The following is a 21,714-nucleotide window of genomic DNA, read 5'->3' as shown; positions in this document are numbered from 1 at the left end:
TGACTCCCTCTCCAGCCACATCAATACTCACCTTCTTTCCTGATGCCTGGAAAATCTTCACTAAGGTCCCTGATCTTCGGTCAGCTCTGAATATATAAACCTATTGAAAGAGGACAAAGCAGACCTTGTCAGGATGGAAGCACTCACTGCAGGTTCTCATCATTGTCTTCCTGTGGCCTCTCACAGGTGTGCATACACTGGCTGATGATAACAAAGGTGCCAATGGAGCTCTCAGCAACTCCAAAAAGAAAGTGTCAATCCTGGGGTGCAAAGGAACTCCACAGCCCTGAGCTGCATTGTTTGTAGAAACCATGCATAATAGGGCCTGGAAGAGCCCCCCAATTGGAACTGAGTAGGTTTTCTCTTTAAATTAACTCCTTCAGGACTGGAGTTAAAACTTTAATGAAGTTACAACCTAAGACAAGGTGGTTGAGGTAAGTACTGGGAAGAACCTCTCCAACATGATCCCACACAGTAGTTAGAATTATGGAATCTGTGTGGATAATTATTCATCATCATCATCATCACCACCATCATCATCACCATCATCATCATCACCACCATCATTATCACCATCATCATCATCATCATCACCATCACCATCACCATCATAATCACCATCATCACCATCATCATCACCACCATCACCATCATCATCATTATCACCATCATAAGCATCACTATCATCACCATCACCATCATCATCATCACCATCCCATCATCACCATCACCACCATCACCATCATCATCATGACCATCATCACCATCACCACCATCACCATCATCATCACCATCACGTATGGGGAAATAAGCAATAAAATGTTAAATAAATTCCTTTATGGTGGAATTTTTTCCAGAGGTCTTAACACTATTAATTCATTGATGTCTGATTTGTTTTTAAAGAGATTTAAAGATTTTATTTTATGTATATGAGCATTTTGCCAACATGTATGTATGTGCAACATATGCATGCCTGGTGTCCACAGAGGTCAGAAGAGGACATATGACTCCCTGGAATGGGAGTTACAGATAGCTGTGAGCCACCATGTGAGTGCTGGAAACCTAACTCTGGTCCTCTGCAAGGGTAACCAGTGCTCTTAACCACTGAACCATCTCTCCAGTGTGTGTCCGTGTGTGTCCGTGTGTGTGTGTGTGTGTGTGTGTGTGTGTGTGTGTGTGTGTGTGTGTGTGTGGTGTGAAGAGCCCAGAAGAGGGCATCAGATCTCCCGGAGCTGGAATTACAAGTGGCTGTGAGCCTCTGATATGGGTGCTGGGAACTATGGGAACTAGAAGTCCTCTACAAAGGCAGCAAGCACTTTTAATCACCAAGCACTCTCTCCAAGCTCCCCAGTTCCATATATCAAAGATAAGCTCATGAGAACCAGGGTAGAGGGCCCTTTCCTAGGCTAAGGAACAGCCACGTTGGTGTGAAGGCCTTGGTGTGCTCACACCACGACTGAAAGCACCCACATTCTAAAGGTCACAATGGAGAAGTCTGGGGACCCTGCTTCCTCCTCAGACGGCGCCATCGCCCCTGGGTTTTGTTTTTTTTTTTTTTTTTTTTTTTTTTTTTTCCACTATGTAGAGGAATTCATGTGACTCGGAAAAGGAGCCAGCTCTTGACATGACTTATCAGAGTTCAACTCTGCCTCTCAGCCCTGAGTTACTTGGTTTCACTTTCTAAGGACCTCTCTCCACCGCATCACACTTCTAAAACCCCAGCAGCGAATGAATGCTGCCTGCTGCCCAAGATGATCCAGAGACATGACCTCATGAGCATGTCTCAGCCAAGCCCGGCCAGCTAATGGCTTCTGAGCTGACTTCTCCGATGATGGTGCTCATTAACCAGGCCGTGGGATCCAGAACTCAGGGATCCACTTCTCCGAACCACAGGATATATATATGGTCAGACACCAACACTGATCTACCCTTGGGACTATGGGCCCAGCACTTACAGCACTGTTCAGCTTTTCCCAACACTGTGGCTTGCATGAGGTACGCACCCCCCCCCCCCATAGGTTCAAGTGTTTGAACTCCTGCTTCCCAGCTGGTCTCACTGTTTGGGAGGGTTGGGAGGAGGGGCCTATCGGAAGGTCAGTAGGGTCAGTCCTTGAGGTTAACTTTCTGCTTCTGGGGTGTGATGCTTCCTTCCTGCTGCCATGCCTTCTGCATCGTGATGACTCTAAGCCATAATTAATTCTCCTCTCTCTAAATGGCTTCTTGACAGGAACAAGGATGAGGAGAGATGAGGACAGCCAGTAAGATAAACGTGGATCTCCTGAGCGGGAGTGCCTGGACCTGACATTGCTCACAGCCGCCACAGTTCCCATCAGTGTGCCCTTAGAGGCCATGATTCCCACTAAAAGTGCTTTGCGGTATCCCCTATTTGCTTGTTAGATGTGATAGAGAAAGCCAGATCTACATGTTCCCAGGCTAGCCCTGGTTACACTAGTCTTGAAAACACAGTGGGCTTTTTGTTTTGTTCTGAAACATCGGGAAACATGAAAATCGGGGCTGATGAAGCTCTCAAGACATCGAAGATGAGATCTGAGTCCATCAGGTCAGAGCCTCTTGGGAAGGAGGAGGTGTTTGAGTTTGGACAGCGCTGGATGCTTCCTCTGGAGAGGGCCAGGATGTCAAGGGTGGTCTTTAAAATCGCACACAAAGTAAATTTCAAACACTCTAAGCTGTCAAGGTAAACCCTCCCAATGTGACCAGAAGGAGACAGTCAGAGAGAGGGGAGGGCTCCCCTTCAGTCCCCACTTACTCGTCAGCCTACTGGGTGAGAGTTCAAGACAAAGCAAACTCGCAAAGCCTCCTCGGGGCAGCATGCTCCCTCCTCTGCCTGGTACTACATTGTACCTCAGGCTTTTCTCCTCCTCACCTTTCCAATGCCTTCATCCTGCGGGGCGCCTCCTACCACTTCGGTGATGGACGGATGAGAGAAGCGGCCAGCGGTCACTGCATAGCCTGAACAGGATGGGTAGAAATGGAAGACACGCTTGACAAAGAAGGCCAGCAAAGGAAAACATATGCAGCAGAAGAAAACTCTACCCAGACAGTATGCTCTAGCTATTGTTGGGATGTAAACCCTTCCGGAAGACAAGTGGCAGCTGTCAATCTTTTCATATTAAAGAACCTGTCTCGTACAAATGCATGCTCACAGGGACACTGTGAGGGCAGTACCTTCTGATTGTCCCCTATGGAACAAGTAGGGTGATAAATACTCTGTGCGTTTCTTACTTTGGGGAAATACCATTGTAATGGCACAATCCACACACAAAAGCACACAGCTTCATAAATGAATATAGTTCTAATGACATGATCCACACACAAAAGCACACAACTTCATGAATGGGCAAGAATGCACATCCTTATAGCGCAACCCCATCCAGGTCAGGAAAATGAACTAAGGGCTAGGAGTTCAGCTCAATGGTGGAGTGCTTGCTTGGTATACATAAGGCCCTGGGTTCCATTCCTAATACTGCAAAATATTTCAATATTCTTCTTTTGCATATAGACAATACATGGTTAGCCAACCATGCTCAAGATTACCAAGCAAGATTCCTAGTCCATCTGCATGAGTTTGGAGTATCTGCAGTTAGCAACTATGCAATAATATCCCTTTTAAAAGAAGTGAGAGATACTGGTGGTGGATGGATGCATAGATGGGTGAGCAGATGGGCAGTTGAAGGATCTGGGTTTCAAAGGAACCCAGAAACAATGGGGAAATGGTCACCTGAGTTTGATTTAAATGTCTCCTGCCTTCCACATGCCTAGCCGGCAGGCTGAAATCACACCTTGGCCGGTAGAAAAAGCGTCTGTTGCTATGTGACATTCAAGCTTTCTCACGGCCTTCAAACCCTGTGACACATGTCGGCTGTGATCGCTTGAGCACAGCTATCTCTCTTTCCCCATGGATGATGCCTCTCAGCCTGAAGGCTCACATTTCCCAAGACTTCCATGAGTGATACCCACCCTCGACTACTCCATGCTAATCCCTGCAGCAGATAAGAGCCTCATGCTTGGTCGCAGAGAGAAACCACAGGTCCTGTAGTTCTCAGGACCTGTCCTCAAACCTAAAGCCACCAAGTAGCTGTGACTCTCATGTGCCTTCCCTTAAATCCCTGACTCTGTGTTGGGTCCCTTCTAGTCACTAACTATACAATGCCCTGGGAATGTCAGGCAGAAACCCCACCTCAAGTTGCTCACAGCTTAGTGGGAGAGTTAGTACCAGAGGCAAGTGCCGTCTGGGCAGCACACGCCCTGGGGATGGGGGCTTCAGCATTTAGACCCTGCATCCTCGATGCCTTTAAGCCACGTGACTCTGACAAGTTACACAATGCCTTCACACTCCCTCACCTATGACTGAGGATGGTGGTGGTACTGCCTGCCTTCTAAGGTGATGCAGAAATGCCTCAAAGTGTGCAAAGTGTTGCTGGGTCTGTGCTAGCTGGCAAACAGTCAAGCTGGGAATGGCAAGCATGGATTGGCACTGCTGCACAAGCAAAGGTGGCCCACCTCTGTGTCTTCTTTGCTTGCTTGTTCCTTGTTTTCTGAGACAAGGTCTCGCCAAATTTCCCGGGCTGGCCCCAAATTTGTGATCCTCCTGCCTCAGCCTCCAGAGGGCTAGGATTACAGGTACGGGCTACCCTGCCCAGCTTATCTCTATTCTTAAATGAGATGGCCTTCTATCAGCACCTTCCCTCCTTCGCTCTCTCCCTCCCCCTCTCCCTCCCTCCCTTGTCTCCTCTCATCTCCATTCCTTCCTCCCCCACCCTTATTCTGAAATAGCATTCTTGCTATGTAGTCTAGAACAGCCTCAAATGTCCTTGACTCCATGCACTTCCTGCTGAAGCTGTGGCCTCCAGAGAAGCAAGAACTATGGGTATACACTGCTGTGCCCAGCCCTGGTGGCTGCTAACTTAAATTATGCCTATCTTCTTTCTACACAATTAAAAGAACTGAAAAAGAGAGAGAGAGATTTCTAGAACCTTTGAGGAAAGCTCAGCATCATGTTGCTCAACCTCATGAAAATTCTGATTCTTACTCTTTGTACTTGTGACCAGGAAGCAGACACACCATTCAAAATTATCTCCAGGGAAAGCCAGATTCAATCACATTCATTTTGTGTCTGACCATCTGACTGTGATTGGCTGCTAAATCAAGGCAAGAAAATGGTTGGTACCCTGGAGGCTCTGCCATCATAGCTTAACAAAAAGGTTCAGTTTTGATGGGGTTTCTTCTTTTGACCTCTCTACCACAAATGTATGCATCTAGATGTTAAGAAACTGCAATTAAAGTGTAATTAAGTAGATTGATGGGTACAAAACCATCTGCTTCTTTCCACTCATAAAGCAACAATGTGTGAGCCTGTGGTGATGGTGATCACACACAGTCTGCCTTGTCACCTACAGACTCCCCAGCTACTCACCCAGGTAGGTATACCGCCTGTTCATAATCACATCATCATTCAGTTTAAAGTATGTGTTGTCCGTCAGATTCAGCACCTTGACCGTTCCAGCCCAATAAAATGAACCTGGGGCACCCATGACCACCAGCTCCTAGGGGGAAAAATCCAAAGGGAGACAGAGAAGGTGAGTCACAGACATGACAAAGAAATTGAATTTACAATGCCTCTCTGTGGAAACACATATGGAACCAGGTCCTGGGCAATCTAGAGTCTACCATGTAGCTAGGATTTTCAGGACTCAAGATGAGATTGCTAAACAAAGACAGAGATATGAGTGACAGACTAAGCCCCTGTTTTGGCTACCAATGTGGCTGCATGGACCTCCCACAAACACACACCAGCTTCACCCTAAGATAAAACATGGAATGGTAAGCAATTGGTACTGTTCCTAAGTCATGTGGCTCCAGGGAACAGTGCTCAAGTGAACGCAGAGACATCAAGCTTGGCATGGTGGTGCAGTCCTGTAATCCCAGCATCTGGGAGATGGAGGCTGGAGTATTAGTAGTTCAGGGCCAGCCTTGACTACATACTGAGTTCAAAGCTAACCTCGGTTGGTTGGATGTTGTCTCAATAAAAATATTGACCAGTTAAATGTCTCTGTTGGCAAAGGGGGTTTGGTAAAAGCTAGACCACCCAAAAGCTAAGGTGGGAAGACAGAAATGATTTCTGAAAGTTGTCCTCTGACCACCAGCCATGGACTATGGCAGACATAGCTGTATGCACTCACTCACACACACACACACACACACACACACATACACACACGCATGCACAATCACACGTGTGTGCACTCGTCCATCAATGCACAATGATAAATAAATAAAATTTTAAATGTGGAAAGAAGGCCCTAGGGGTGGGAAAGCACAAAGAAGAATGATGGGGGGAAAAAAACAAAAACCATTTCATTCAAAAAAAAGTGAAATCTAATTCTTTGTAGGTTACTATTTTAAAAAATACAATATGCACACACGGTGCACATACACATATGCAGACAAGCACTCAAGTAAGTCTTTTTTTAAAAAAAGGAAATGGCTATACTAAATAAAATAAGAATATAGGTGCTGAAAGACAATGTCGGGTATACTTCAGCTTTTATTGAGATTATAAATTTTAATGGCATGTCAGTATGAAAACACAGATACAGTCCAGGCGCTGGGCCTCCGTGTGTTTATGGTCCCTTCCTCTGTTGGGCCACAGCACTATGGGAAGCCTTCTTCTCTTCTCTCCATCCCATCCTTTCTTATGAGACAGACCACTTCCACAGTCACCAGGAGGGCTGGTGCGATGCATACTCCCTCACCCATCCACATCCTCTCCTCTCCTCACACTGGTGTGAGGGCAGGGCTAGTTCTCAGCCAGCGTGTTTGAAAGACAAACCACGACTTCATTAGAGGACAGAGATTGTTTTCTTGGCCTCGAGCTTGAAAAGGAATTCGTAGTCAATGCCCGAACACAAAGGACTCTGAAGAGCATGAGCGAGACCCCCCCCCCAGGACCAGCCCTGACACAGTGTAAAATTCCCTTCGCCGCCACCTGTCCTGAGCTGAGGCTCTGAGCAACAGCAGGAGATAGCAAAGGGACGCGCTGTTTGCCTGTGATGTGTATCCATCCAGGAGAAAAACTAAGTAGATAGTTAACATCTCCTGTTTACCTCTCAAGTGTCACAAAGTGTCTAAACGCGGTCACCTTAAAACCTTAAAAGATGGCTGGAGACCTAGCTGGTTTGTAAAGTGCTCGCCACACAAGTGTGAGGACCTGAGTTCAATCCCCAGCACCCACGTAAAAATCCAGGCATGGTGGCATTCGCCTAGGGAGGATGAGACAGCCAGCTCCCTGGGGTTCGTTGGTCAGCCAGCTTAATCAGCAAACTCCAGGTTCATTGACACCCTGGCTCAAAAGACGAGGTGAACGGCTCCTGAAGAGCAGCACATGAAGATGACTTTCGGTCTCTATAGATGCATGTACATGTGTGTTCCTATGCACAGGCATGTATGTATGCACACACACATACACACTAATAATAATAAAATTTATAACATGAAGACTAAACTCCTACTTTTCTTCTCCTCTTCCCTCATCAGTCATCACACTGTCTATCTGGTCCACACTGGCTGGCAGGCTCAGCCAACGCTGTGGCCCTCCTGGCTGTATTCAAGGGAAACGCTGTCTTTCGGGAAGCCCTCGTGTTTGGCTTTTTCTATTCACTGTGAGTGGTGTCTGGGTCCTTTTTGGTGCTGTTCAGAAACGTCAGGGAAAAAATGTGATCAATTCTAAGCTCTTTTTCACTTGAGGAACAGCCAATACCAATGTCACTCACAAGTGCACACAAGTAAAAGACAGAGTTGAATAAATCCAACCCCTCAATCAGCAGCGTGGGCCTTTCCCCAGGATGCCACTACAGTTCGAGGTCATGGGGATGAGCCTGAAAGGGCTTTTTTGTCTGCCTGCCACCTAGCAGCAGGGCATCTACTGTTAAATCTGAGCAGAGAAATGCCACCTAACATCTCTATGGTGGTCTGGCCCTTCCTTGTCTCATCTAGAAGCTTGGAGGATGTCCCCTCTAATATTCTAGTGAGTGTACAAAAATGACTACCATTGTCCTTTATCCTCAAGGACACAGGGCATCCATAACTCAGGGACATTCACTGACCCACAGGTCAAGCAGACATCTCGGGTGGGAACAGTGTGGCCCAACATGGCCACATCCAGCAAACTACAGCTCCTAGCAGGGGCAGGGTGTGGAGGTCAGCAGGAGGGCGGGGATAGGAACTGGGGCCTGCCTGGCCCTTTCAAGTATATTTCCTGTTCAGTTGCAGACAGCTAAAGTTCCAGAAAAGAGGGAGACAGAGTTCAAAGACCCTCTATTTACAGGGACCCAAAGCCCGGAATTAAAGCTGAGGCTGAACACAGGCAAGTCAAGAGACAATGCTGAAGTTGGACAACTATATGAAGGCCTCCCCTCCAGGGCCGTCCACCCTCTCCTGTGCTCTGGATACTCTGTCCCTACTTACCTGCAGAGCCTAGGGGGCAAATGGCAAAGCACCAAGGGTACCTTGGGCTCTGAGTCCCTATTCTCTCCTCCTTCTGGTCACCCTTAGCTTGCACCCACTGCCTGGGTCTCTCCTACATGCCCTGCCCTTTGCCCTCCTTCTGTCCAGCTCTAATGCCTCACCCTCTCCAACTTACCAGCTGATGGGGCCAAACAGACACACACCCCTACCTCCCCACACCTTCCTCCACCTCCCCCTGCCTCCCCTACCTTCCTTCTACCTATCCCCACCTCCCCCAGGAACCCTTGTCCCCCAGTTCCCTGTCAAATGCTCAGTGAGTTCTGATCTCTTCCATCCTTAGGGGGAAATATCTCCACACCGCCCCATGCTGAATCACTCAAGCCCTAACTCTGTCTGTGCGCAGTACATGCCCAAGAATATTCTAGAAGCAGCCCTCTGAGTAGCCCAGTGCCTCATCCTCGTGATTAAAACAGAATACACCAACGTTCTGTTGCTGAATGCCTTTGGATGCGCTGTGTGTAACAAGCTCCAGGGCCTCGTGTGGCACTCCAGTACACTGTCACAGTGAGAATGTAACGTGTCCTGGCAGCAACCATGGCTATGTTTGCAGGAGGAGATGGGGAGTGGAAGAGGCCGGAGAGGCCGGAGAGGCCGGAGAGGCAGGCTGTGGACAGCAGAGCTTAGATCTCATCAGAAGCCGGTAAGCAGATGGGGAGACACTGGGCATCTGAGCAAGAACCATGGAACTTGGCTGTCTGCAGACCGTGGTTGTGAGGCACTCCTTGTGGGAGACCAGACTCGGGAAATGGAGACAAGGGTTCTTCAGTGGGGAGGGAGGATGCAGAGAGAAAGCCCATCTCGGGGATGGGCTGTAGACTGGCAGGATGGTAGAGAGGGAGGCAGGAAGAGACTCTCGTTTTTTTACGTTTTTTACGTCAACAACTAATGGTGGCGTCAATCGCAGGACCCAGCATGGGACTTTGTGTAGTCCAGACAGGTCCATCCTTTTGACATCGCTACAGAACTCGGTCTCCTTGCTTGCAAATGTGATAAATAAATTTGCAAAAGTGAATTTTACATTTTAAATGCATTTTGTGTTGGGCCAAATCCATGGAGACCCTGGGCCACACGGTTTGAACGTAACTGTCATAGGAGTCGGGAAAATGCGGTATGAATGGGCTGGGCCAGCGGAAGGGGGCTAGAGGCAAAGCACCTTGTGTTTACCAGTTTGAGGGTGCAGCTCTCAAAGAATCCTCTCTTTGTCTATATTACCAACGGTTTCTCTCTGACTTTAGAGAAGTCTCCGAGAACAGGCCAACTCCACGCCTGGCTCTGAGCTGCCATTTGGAAAGTCCCGAGACCAGAGAATGCTCTTTCCTGCCAGCTCAGTGTTGCGCATGCTCCTCCAGGAGGGAAAGGCACAGACCTGAGAGTCTGCCCTAGGCAGAGTGGAGTCGGGGCCTCTGCCTTCCAAGTCACAGGGGGGCATGGGGCCAGGATGTCAGGACTCGCTTTTTAAAATCCCTCAGGCTACTGAGCAGAGAACATATGTTCAAGAATGGACCCAGGCTGGAGTGGGAGAAAATAATAAATAAATACAATAAAACTACCCAAGAGCGACAGCCACATGCCACTGTGAATTCATTAAAAACTGACCGGTAGGCTTTAACGTGGTTATAAACGGAAGGATTTATACTACGTATGTCTGACCATGATTTAAAAGGGGGGAGGGGCAGCTAGAAAGATGACTCAGCAGCCCAGCACCCATGTCAGACAGCTCTCAACCTGCTGTGACTCCAGCTCCAGGGAATCTGATGCCCCCTCTTCTGGCCTCTGCGGGCACTGCACACACATGCACATACACTCACACACATACACGTAATCTATAAAAATCTTGTCTCTTAAAAATTAAGTATCGTGGGGGGGGGGACAATTTGGGGTCAGTGAGCCAGCAAGTGGTGCTGGAGGCTTTTCTAGAAGCATCGTGGCCATTGCCAGGAAGGGTGATGACTCAGCAGAAGGGTCATGTGAGGCAGTACGTGTTCTAGGGGCTAAACAGGATCTAGATAAGCGTGTAATGGAAAGGCACTTTTGATCTCTGACCTGAACAAGTTCACGGTTGGCACTGCTGCTTGCAAAACCAGAAGTGGAATGGCACATGCCTGGCTGTCACAAGAATATAGAAACTTACAGAAGATGAACATTAAATAAGGAAAGTTCCCTGGGGACTGCGATGGCTCCATGTGTTAAGACACTGGGTTTGACTCTGGAACACACTTGGTCGAAGCAGAGAACCAACTCCTGAAAGTCGTCCTCTGACCTCCACACACGTGCCATTCATGTTCACCCATACACATATGCACATATAAAAAAATAATGTATTTTTAATAAAGTAAACAGTACCTTTATATGTCCTAGCAGTCAAAAATCACCCTGTTCCTGTCACTTGGGCACATTCCAGAGTAGAAGCCTTTAGAATTCTAGGCTCGGAAAGGCTGGTGTGTGTAAAATTGAGTCTCTCTGCTAAGGGGCTGGAAGTGACGTGAAGTTGGCACCCGGGTGACTGACATATCTTCAAACTGCCGTCAGCTCCTTCCACAGATCTCGAACCAATCCAACTCTGTAGACATCTCCCCATGAGCCAGCCCAGCCCCCCACACCCAAGCGACCCCGCCTGAGCCGGTGTCCTTCATCAGGTTTAAAGTCCCCTGGTAGACACACCAGAATCTGCTCACTCGGGGGATCAACTGCCCGGGACACCAGAATTCCCATCTCCAGGGGCCACCCACCCACAAAATGGAAAGGACCAAACAACCAAGAAGGTAAGAGAAATAAGTGCCGCGTGGCTGATACCCACCTCGGTGAAGAACCCTGCCATCCCGGCCTGGCAGGAGCCATGTTCTTCCCCATACTTCTTCTTGTACTCTGGAGGAAGGCGGGAGAAAAGCAGACCACAGCCATGTCAATATGTGCCAGGCAGGTGCGGATCTGACCACTTCCCCGGGCTGCCAAGTGCCTCGTGGATCACCTCCCTTCATGAGGAGGAAGAGGAGTGACAGCCACAGTCATTAGCCAGGAGGCTGGCGACAATGACTCCATTGACTTCAGACAGAACTGAGGTCCCTAGAGGAGCCAGGGAGCTAAAAACAGGATTCGGAAATGGAATACTGGAGACGTTCCCATGTGGAGTCCCCTGGAAGGAGGTCAACCTTCCCCGAGAGTCATTCAGTACAGGCCCTGGCAACCTGCTTTCTCTACCCGTGGCCTGAGGGAGAGGGGACTGACCCCAGCATGTGGTGTGTGTAGCTGGTGTGTGTGAACACCTCACCGGGTGTGGAAGAAACCCGGAGAGCTCCTGGGGCCAGAACTGAGCCAGGGCTGGGGAAGTTGGCTGAATGGATGAAAACATTTGCTGTGTAAGCGAGAGGGCCTATTTTTTTTTTTTTTTTCAACCAAGTGCAGCATGTGCACACTCGCAATCCCAGTGCTGGGGAGGCGGACCCGGGAGGACCTGACCCTTGACCTCTGCCCAGTGAGAATCAGCCAGTGAGGACTCTGTCTCAAAGTAGATGGCTGGCGTATGAGGTGGACCTCTGAACCTCTACCTTCCAAGTGCACAAGTGTGCACAAACTAACACACACAAACACAACTGAACATGCGTCCACATGCACACCATGCTTCTACTCAGCATAGGGGCATTGTTGTTGCCGTTTTTTCTGTTAAGCCATTCAGGAAGGGAGGGAGGGAGGCCACCTGAGGATTGTCTAGCTGGTCCCAGGCTTTGCCTTCCTTCCTTCCCATTGTTTCCTGGAAACACATCTCTCCATTCACTCACAGCTAAGAACACCCGTTCTCAGAGAGGCGAAATGAATCACCAAGGATCACACAGCTACTTAACACACACTCTTTCACCGCTGTGGTCTCATGAAGGTTTTACAAAGCCAGTCACTGTCGGAAGTCATCTTAGGAGCAAAGAATAGGAGGCAGAAGAGGGCCCTCAAGTTTCTCCCACGATGTGACAATAACCCTGCTGGAGCCTTTCAGGCTGGGGTTACCCTGCTAATAACCCAGTGACCCCCTACACTGTCCCCAAAGCTCTTTCTTAGTGATTCTCTAGTATCGTTAAAGGCAATGGAATTATTTTTTGAAGACACTAAATAAATAATAGGAAGGAACAATGAAGTTATGATTGCAACAGGATGTTCCTTCCTGAAGCTCCAAGTGTGTGCTCTGGGCAGAGGGAGAAAAGGCCCTAGGGAAACGGGGAGAAATTAAGTTTCCAACAACACATCACAGAGCCTGTAACAATTTCCAGTAAGTGGCCATTAATCCAGGCTAAATTACAGTGGAACATTAATTGAGTTACTCCTCTCCCCTGTGAAGCCAAAATCAGTTCCTCCGGCCCTGTCCGGTCATTATGAGGAAGACTCTTCGGCTGTCAAAAGCAGCCCAAAATCTCACGGTGGGAGCTGAATGGGGGATATGGGTAAAGAAATAAATCCTATATCAATTTCAGGATACAGGCATGATGCAAAGTAGAAAAAAAAATGTATCTTGCCTCAAATAGCACAGTGTGGGACTTGAGAGCCCGCTCAGCAGTTAGAACACAGGCTGCTCTTCCAGAGGACCCAAGTTCAATTCCCAGGATCCACATAGGGCAACTCACAACTGCCTGTAACTATAGGTCCAGTAGCTCCAGGGGATTGCACATCTTCCTCTGGCACCTGTACACATGTGCTCAAGCATGCATGTGTGCTCGTGTGTATACATACACACACAAAATCTTTTTTTAAAGAAAAAATAGCACAATAACAAAAAAAAAAAAAAAAGAAAATGTCCAAACTTAAGCAGTTACATATAAAACCCAGGATGTCTGATAAATGGTTTCCACCTACAGACTCTAACGCTAAACAAATCACTGTAATTTTTGCATGTATGCAGTTGTGTGTTCCTGTTTGGATGCATGTTTACACACAGGTGCACATGTAAGGATATGGAAACCAGATGACAACCTCCGGCACTACTCTTCAAGAGCTATCCACCTTTGTTTTCTGAGTCGTGGCCCCTCATTGGTCAGTTAGACTAGGAGTCCCCACCTATCACGGTCCGCTATTTATGGTCATGCTTGTGGGCCAGGCACTACATATATATATACACACACACACACACACACACACACATATATATATATATATATATATAGAGAGAGAGAGAGAGAGAGAGAGTCTGTCTACAACTGTAACTCTAAAACATGAAGCAATCAAGGAAACTGGGTTTTTAAGAGTCCAAAGAGACCATCTTGCCTGACACAGTTCAGCCTTATAAATCTGACATGATAGCAATTGTGTGCAAATGTTACTTCTTTTAAAACACTCCAAGTCCCTTTATGGCTGGGACTCTAAAGACAGTTCACAGAGAAACATCACCATGCCTCCCTCAACCTTCCAAAGTGGTAGCAATTTTCCTTGGTTTATCAACCAGTTCCACAAACCCTGCCTAAACAGAAGGCAACCCAAGATGAAGAGAAACGTTGGCTTCAGACACCCACGGTCCAGTGAATTATAGTTGATGTTAGAAAGCTATGGAACTGAATGCTAGGGTAAGCACTTAGACCAACACAGAACAATCGTGCACACATTCTTCGTAGGATCTCACTTCTGACTACATGGTGGAGAAAATATGGTTTTCCAAAGCCAATTGCTTGTTTTCATTTTCTTTGTCTGTATTGTGTTTATTGTGGGTTTATTGTGTTCTTTGATGTATCCATCCCCTCCTCATTTCCTTACATTAGTCTCCCCTTAAGTCTCTCTTATCATCTCAGACAATACATAGTCATGTATACAACCGTGTGTGTATGTGTAATGTATGTGTGTGTCATCAGGGAATGATGAATGCCTTTGTAACTGAACATTAAACAATGGCCTAGAAATCAATGCTTATAGGTATACAGGTATATAAGAATCCTAGGACCTAGTTTGTGGCTGTGATAAAAACACTGGCCTAAAACAGCTTGCGGGAAAGGAGTTTATTTCATCTTACAGCTGACAGTCCATCACTGAGGGAGGCTGATGCAGGGACACGAGACAGGGACCGAAGCATGGGGCAGAGGAGTGTTGCCGACTGGCTTGCTTCCCCTGGCTTGTTGAGGATTTGTCTTCTATAGCCCAGGACACCTGCCCAGGGGTAACACTGCTCACAATGGACTGGACCCTTCCACATCCATCAGCAACCACGAAAATGCCCCAGACTCGTCCTCAGGACAATCTGATAGATGCCATACCTCAGCTGAGATTCTTTCTTCCTAATTATGTCAGCTTTGTGTTATTTGTCAAAAACCAAGTATGACAACCCACAAATAATACAAAAGTGAGCAGTTCGTCTTTATTAGTCTGGCTTATTTCACCCAATTGATGATCTCAGGCTCCATCCACTTTGTGTTAAATGACAGAATTTCACTTTTCAATCACCCAATTAATATATTTATATGTACCTGCATAGTATATATACATATATATATTATATAATATTAGTTGCATGTATGTATATATAAACATACATATGTTTATAAAACTTTCTGGATGTATTCTTTTGATGGGCATCTAGTCTTGGCTCTTTGAATAGTGCTTCAGTGAACATGGATATGCAGATGTCTTTGTGGAATGCTGACTTCATGTATGTAGCTAGGAATAGGGTAGCCCTACTCATATGATGGCTCTACTTTTAGCTTTTGGTGAAGCTAGTGTATAGGCGTGCATGCATGTACAGATGCCCTTGTCCATGTATTCACACATAGAAGCCAAAGGTTTACTTTGGGTGTCATTTTCAATCTCTTTCCACCTTTTGACAAGATCTCTAAATGAACTCAGAGCTCATGGATGTGGCTAGCATGGCTGGTGAGTGAACCCCTAGCAACTCCATATCTGTCCATCATCCCAGCTGGGGTTACATGCATGCACCCCACACCTGGTCTTTACATGGGTACAGCAAGCACATTAACCACAGAGCCATCTCCTGTTCAATATTAGTTTTCTTAACGTACTGATTTCCAGTTATTTCCAGCCATTCTTAACTCAACTAGAAAGTAAATTATCAGGAAAAAATGGCTATTTGACCTTAAGTTATTTCCAAACATCACCAAGGAGTGACAAATCTCTTAGTAACTGAAATAAGACAGGAATCAGGAGTCCACACTTATCAGCAGACGGGCCTTTAGTAATGGAATGAGCATCTACCTCCCCCACAAAAGGAAGAGAATGCAAACTACCTTCCACACTGAGGGACTTCCGTCTAACTGGGAAATAAAGAATTACACTATAAATAGCGAAGTTAGAGCGGAAGAGGGAAAGACTTATCTAAACAATTCCTGAGGAGGCTGTGGCAAGCCCTGCAAGCTGATTGCATAAGGCAATTAAGCAAGAAGGGGATCTGAAGAGGAGAAAGGAGCTACCGAGAATATTGAATCGTTTTGACCTTTTGCATGCATTCGCTTTACAGAGCAGGGTGCCCCTGTTCACAGCCAGAGGTTTGCCTGCTCATAGATAGCCTCAGACAGCAGTGAAGGGTGGGTCTCCCAACTTTTCCTACCACCTTTCACCTTCTTCTCCCACAGGAAGGGTTGCCGTCACACACAAGAGGGCCCATTATGATATGGCAACAATGGAATATTATTCTGCCTTGAGATGCACAGAAATTTTGATACATTCTACTACACAGAATACACCCAGAGACCACAGAGCTAAATGGAGTTAGTCAGTCACATTATTTGTCTACGTATTGGATTATTCCACTTGTGTGGGGAATCCAGAGTAAGCAAACTCATGAGGAAAAGTGGGCTGGTGATTGCCAAGGGCTGGGGAAGAAAGGGGTGGGGAACTAGTATTGACTGGGGACAGTTTCAGATGATAACCACGAAAGAGTTCTGGAGAGAGGTTTGGGGACAGTTGCCCACTGTGGATGGGATTGAGGCATACTCCAAAAACAGTTACAACGTTGTTTGTATGTACTTTTGACCATAAAAAATTACAAGGCAAGGAGCTGGAGAGATGGCTCAGCTGTTACTGTTACTGACTGCTCTTGTGGAGGACTGGAGTTAGATGTCTAGGTCCAGGGGAATCCAACAGCCCCTTCTGGCTATCAGAGGCACTGCACTCATATGCTCATACCTACCTACAGACACACATGCACACAATTAAAAATAAAATAAATACTTTTTAACTACAAAAAAATTAGAATTTTTTGACCCATTAGTAGTTTCTTTCACTCAGGATCTAGCAAGCAAGATTCTGCCTCCTCCCACTCCAGAAAAATCAGCAAGGAGGCTGCATAATAATGTGTGTGTTCTGCTTGGTACACAGTGAGTTATGTTTCCTCCATCCAGGGAAAGCCCCGGGCATGAGACAGTCACAACTCAGTGAGAGCTGAATAGAATTCAATGTTGTGGCTGACAAGAACATCCTCATGAAACAACCAGTGATAAACAGCTGAACTATCAAAACGAAATGTGGCCGAGACTGCCTGCCCTCCCTAACTGCAGGGCTTGCCTCTAGATTGCATCTAACATGGAAACAAAAGCAAAATAAAACCTGAATCGGGATCCTAAAATCTGTAGAATAATGCCCTGAAAAGATACCAGCTTCATAAGATAAACATTGGAGCTCTTTCCCTGTGAGAGTTCAAGAACCCCACTGATCACAAAGAAACCAACACACCAACAGAAAAGACCCACGACTCACCCTGTGCTCAATATATCCTCAATAAGACCTTCATCAACCTCCCCTGAACCTGTTTTCTCATCTCTACAACTTGGCTATGAACTCTGACCCCAGCCAGGCGGGGTGACATACACCTGCAGTTGTAACACCCAGGAGGCAAAGCCAGGAGGCCAGCATGGGTTCAAAGCCAGCCCCAGGACACAGTGAGCTCCAGGGAAAGCAGGGCTTACAGGGCGTACGTGGCAGGACTCATTCTCATAAAACTACAAGAAAAATGCTGACCCCAAAATGATGTGATCACAAATACGATTACAAATTGTATCCTATCCCAACTCCCAGCACTGGGCAGGTACTTAATAATTATCAGGTGAATCTAGTCTGGGCGCTTCCCTGACAACGTTCCCCAAGACACTCAGCCACACAGACAGACACTTTTAGGACAGACTCGGAAAATGTGGACATCTGTAACGTTAGAAGATGTAATTTAAACACTCAACCACACAGTGTGTGGAAACTTATTTGACGTATAGAATCCATTTTTGCCCCAAAAGTCTTGGCTCCAAGAAGAAACTTAGAATCCTTGACTCCCAGGCCTATTTGCAGAGACCTCTGGCCTCCTTTTAGCCCTGACTGTCCTGTGGGGTCTCCATTTCTTGTGTTGTGTTGTGTGTGTGTGTGTGTGCATATGTGTGTCCATGTCTCTGTGTGTGTAAATGCACATGTGTGTGTACATTCATGCATGTGGAGGTGACATGCTAACATCAGGGGTCTTCTTCAGCCACCCATCCCCTAACTCTGAGACAGACCTCTCAATGAACGTGCAGCTCTCCAGATCACCTAGGCTGGCTGACCAGTGAACATTGAGCCCGGGATCCTCCTGCTGTGTTCCTTCAGAGCTGGAATACAGTGTGCATTTTGAAACTGGCTTTTTATTTTTTTAATATAGGTTCGAGAGGGTTGAGTGGAGTTCTCACACCTATGCAGCAAACACTTTACCAACAGACCCATTTCTCCAGCCCCAGGACCATCTTCTTACCTAGACAAAATACAGAACAGCATCCTCTTTGGAAAGCAGAAAGCCCTGTGTAACAGCGGAGCTCATTATTTAATAAAAATGGATGGGGCTTCTTGAATTTTTAAATGGATGAGCTTAGCCCTTTACAATTCCTTCTAAAACAAAAGAAAAAGCCACCCAAACCTCAAATGCTTTTGATTTGTAAATGGATCGTGATTGATTTTTATCCCCTGTGGGGTCCTGGCCTTCTGCATTAAGAGGAGAAGAGCAAATGCCTTCACAATTGAATGCCTGGGTCTGGCTCCTTCTCTGGGAATGACTACTGCCTTAAGAAATGCACATGAGATGTAAACAGCCAGCTGCTCCGAGCACACTGGACGCTGCAGAACACTTGAAAACTCAACTTTAAAGCAGTAAAAAATGAGATTGATTCTGACCCCTCCAAATTCAAACTTAAGAGCATTTACACACAACACCAGATCCTCCACAGCAATCGGGGCAGAGAACTTCAAGAGGTTGCACAAATGAGATCTTCAAAGCCAGCTAAGAAAGTATACTCCAGGCACGGTGGCACATGCCTGTGACTCTAACTCCTGGGAGGCTGAGGCAGGAGGACTTAGAATTCCACAGTGAGGCCAAAGTCCACCAACAATTACAGACCTTCCAAGGCTCTTCAGACTACTTAATGGGACCCAGCTCTCGGCCTTAGCTACCAGTTCACTGAAGAAGCATTCACTGAACACCTTCTGAGAATATCACATCACTGGAAACTCTCATTTGTTGAGCTTGGAACTGTTTTAGGCACTTAAAAAAAAAAAAAAAAACCTCATCAGGAGGTACCAATCTCCCCAATTTACAGGAGACGACACAGAAACTTTCCAAGCTTCTGCAAATTGGAAAGGAGGAACAGACACTTGTCAGTCATGTGATTGGCGGGCAGCACCACATCCTGAAATACAGTGGGTACCACCATTGCTATCTGTGGGGCAGGAGCCTGTGCACATGCCACCACATACGTGTGGAGGCCAGAGGACAACAACGGAATCCGTTCTCTCCTTCCACCCTGTGAGGCCTGGGGCTCAAATTCAGGTGGCAGGGCTCGGCGGGGACCGCCTTTACCGGCGGAGCGTCTCGCTGGCCTTCTAACTGCACCTCAGATCAGTGAACGCTCTTTGCTAATTTTCCCAGGCTGCCCTCAGGTTGCCCCAGACTCATGAGATTTTTCCCATCACAATAACAAGATGGGCTCTCTGCAGTCTCCTGCCGACTCTGGCTTTTTGCCTTGGTGAGTTCAAGGGTAAAGGATGAAAGAAGGGGCTGTACTTGATTTTATCACATGTACTGACTTAAGTTTTGGGAAGCTTAAAATACCCTGGTGTGGTGGCTGGAGACATGGTTTGGGGGATCTGATACCTCTGACCTCCAGCCTCCAGGGAAGCTGCACTCACATTGGAGAGAGCGTGTACACAGGCACGCGCACACACACGGGATTAAAAATAATAATAAATTAAACATTTCTGGTATATTTAACAGTCACTAATGTCAGGTAGTGTCCCCAAGTCACTCCCCTTTGTTCTTATCTTCTCCCACGTTCTGACAAAGACAGCATATGTGCACAATGATACTGTCCTTGTACGAGACAAATGTAAACTTAACGTGTTGCTGAAGGGATGCTCTGTGAGTTTATCTTGCTCTATGCCCTACTCTTTTTATTTCCAATTCCTTCTGTATTTCCTGGTCCCAGCAGGGTATTTTGGTAGCCTCTCCCATCCAGCAGGAAGCACCTGAGAAGCCAGAGAAAAATGTTCTGTGCCAAACCCAAGGCCTGAGGGACAGGAGAGATGGCTCAGCGGTTAAAAGTGTGCACTGCTCTCACAGAAAGCCCAAGTCAGGTGACTCAAAACCCCCTGTAAATTCAGCAGCGGGGAATCTGACGCCCCCTTCTGGCTTTCGTGGGCATCTTTACTCATGTACACACACACACACACACACACAGAGAGAGAGAGAGAGAGAGAGAGAGAGAGAGGCAAAATTAAAATCTCTCTTGCTTGTTTGTCTTGTTGTTGTTGTTGTTTGGGGTTTTGTTTGTTTGTTTGTTTGTTTTGAGGCAGGGTTTTTCTGTGTAGCCCTGGCTGTCCTGGAACTCACTCTGTAGACCAGGCTGGCCTCGAACTCAGAGATCCATCTGTCTCTGCCTCCTGAGTGCTGGGATTAAGGACATGTGCACCACCTCTTGACAATAAATTATTTTTTTAATAAAACAAAAGTAGCTCTAGACATTTTGGAAAGGTGACCCACACGCAGAGACTTTGAGGAACTAACCTTCCGATCTTCCTACGATTGCACAGCGGACCCTCGGAAGCCCTACCAGGAGCTTCCACACTACAGTCCAACAGGTAGGCTCTCTTGAGTATGGTCATCTGAGCTTTCCTGTGAGCTCCCCACAACAACCCAAAGAGGGATGGAGCCATGCCAGCACGCACCCCCACTGCAGAGCAGGCAGGAGCTTTAACTATGCCAAGGAGGAGGCAGTGTTAGCCTCTGTCAAGACTGCCTTAGCAGCCCTGCATTCTGTGAGCACCACACAGGAAGTGAACCTGGAAGCAGGAGCCTCTCCTGCCCCTGCCCCTGCCCCTGCCCCTGCCCCCTGCTGGCTGCCATGACTTACAGGAGACTTCCTCTGCCCCTCGCTTCCCTGACTGACACAGACTGGAAGCCTTCCGCAGATTTCAATCCCCTCAGTCATACAATGGAATGATCCTGCCTTAACGCCCCCTTGAGCTTGGATGCAGCTCAAGCCCTTGGGGAGAGGTACCCAACAGAGCGTGTGTAGTCTGGGAGTTCAGTCCTACACAGCATCAATGCTCAAACGCGGTATTTCCTGTGTTCTCTCCTGCAAGCGGGAGATTTCTGTTTTGAATCTGATTTTTAATAATTGTAAAAAAAAATAAGTTTAATTATGACATTTTCAGGCATGTAGCTTTTCATATGTATGTACCGTGCATGTGTGTATGTGGGTATGCATACGTTCATGTGCATATTGTGCATGCATGCGTGTCAAGATCAGCATCAGGAATCATCCTCAAGTGCTGTTCTGCCATATCCATTGATGCAGGGCCTCCCAATCAAACCCAGAGCTCATCAACGCAGGACCTCCCAATCAAACCCAGAGCTCATCACAACTGCTAGCCTCACCAGCCAGGTGAGGCCTCTTCTGCCTCTTCCTTCCATGGCTGTGCCGCATTCACCAGCATTTACATGGGGACCTGAACTCTGGTGGCAGGCACTTTAACCATGAACCAACTCTCCATCCCTCATACATGTATTAGTGCACGCTGTCCTCACATCCCCCCCCATTACCCTCCCATACCCCTCCCCATTCCCATTGGTTGTCTTCCAAGACTCAGACACCCCCTTCTCTCTGTTCTACCCCCATGTCCCGATGCCCTGTCTCCTGGGACTGCGTCTATCTGATGCCTGTCAGGCACGGAACAAAACTAAAT

The 21,714-nt window shown here is 47.2% G+C and overlaps 1 protein-coding gene across 1 annotated transcript in view; it reads right to left on the bottom strand.

Annotated features, from left to right (window-relative positions):
* The window catches only part of Itga9 (integrin subunit alpha 9), a 289,334-nt gene that overhangs the window by 236,062 nt on the left and 31,558 nt on the right, over positions 1-21,714 (bottom strand). The window contains exons 5-8 of the mRNA XM_051202213.1: positions 11,342-11,409; positions 5,435-5,564; positions 2,885-2,970; positions 32-100 (exon numbers count right to left, since the gene is read on the bottom strand). Coding sequence (XP_051058170.1) covers positions 32-100; positions 2,885-2,970; positions 5,435-5,564; positions 11,342-11,409 — 353 coding nt within the window. The remainder of the gene's footprint in view (positions 1-31; positions 101-2,884; positions 2,971-5,434; positions 5,565-11,341; positions 11,410-21,714) is intronic.

The sequence above is a fragment of the Phodopus roborovskii genome, unplaced genomic scaffold (assembly GCF_943737965.1).
Source record: "Phodopus roborovskii unplaced genomic scaffold, PHOROB, whole genome shotgun sequence".
NCBI classification, from domain to species: Eukaryota; Metazoa; Chordata; class Mammalia; order Rodentia; family Cricetidae; genus Phodopus; species Phodopus roborovskii.
This window is presented reverse-complemented; position numbering and strand designations above follow the sequence as displayed.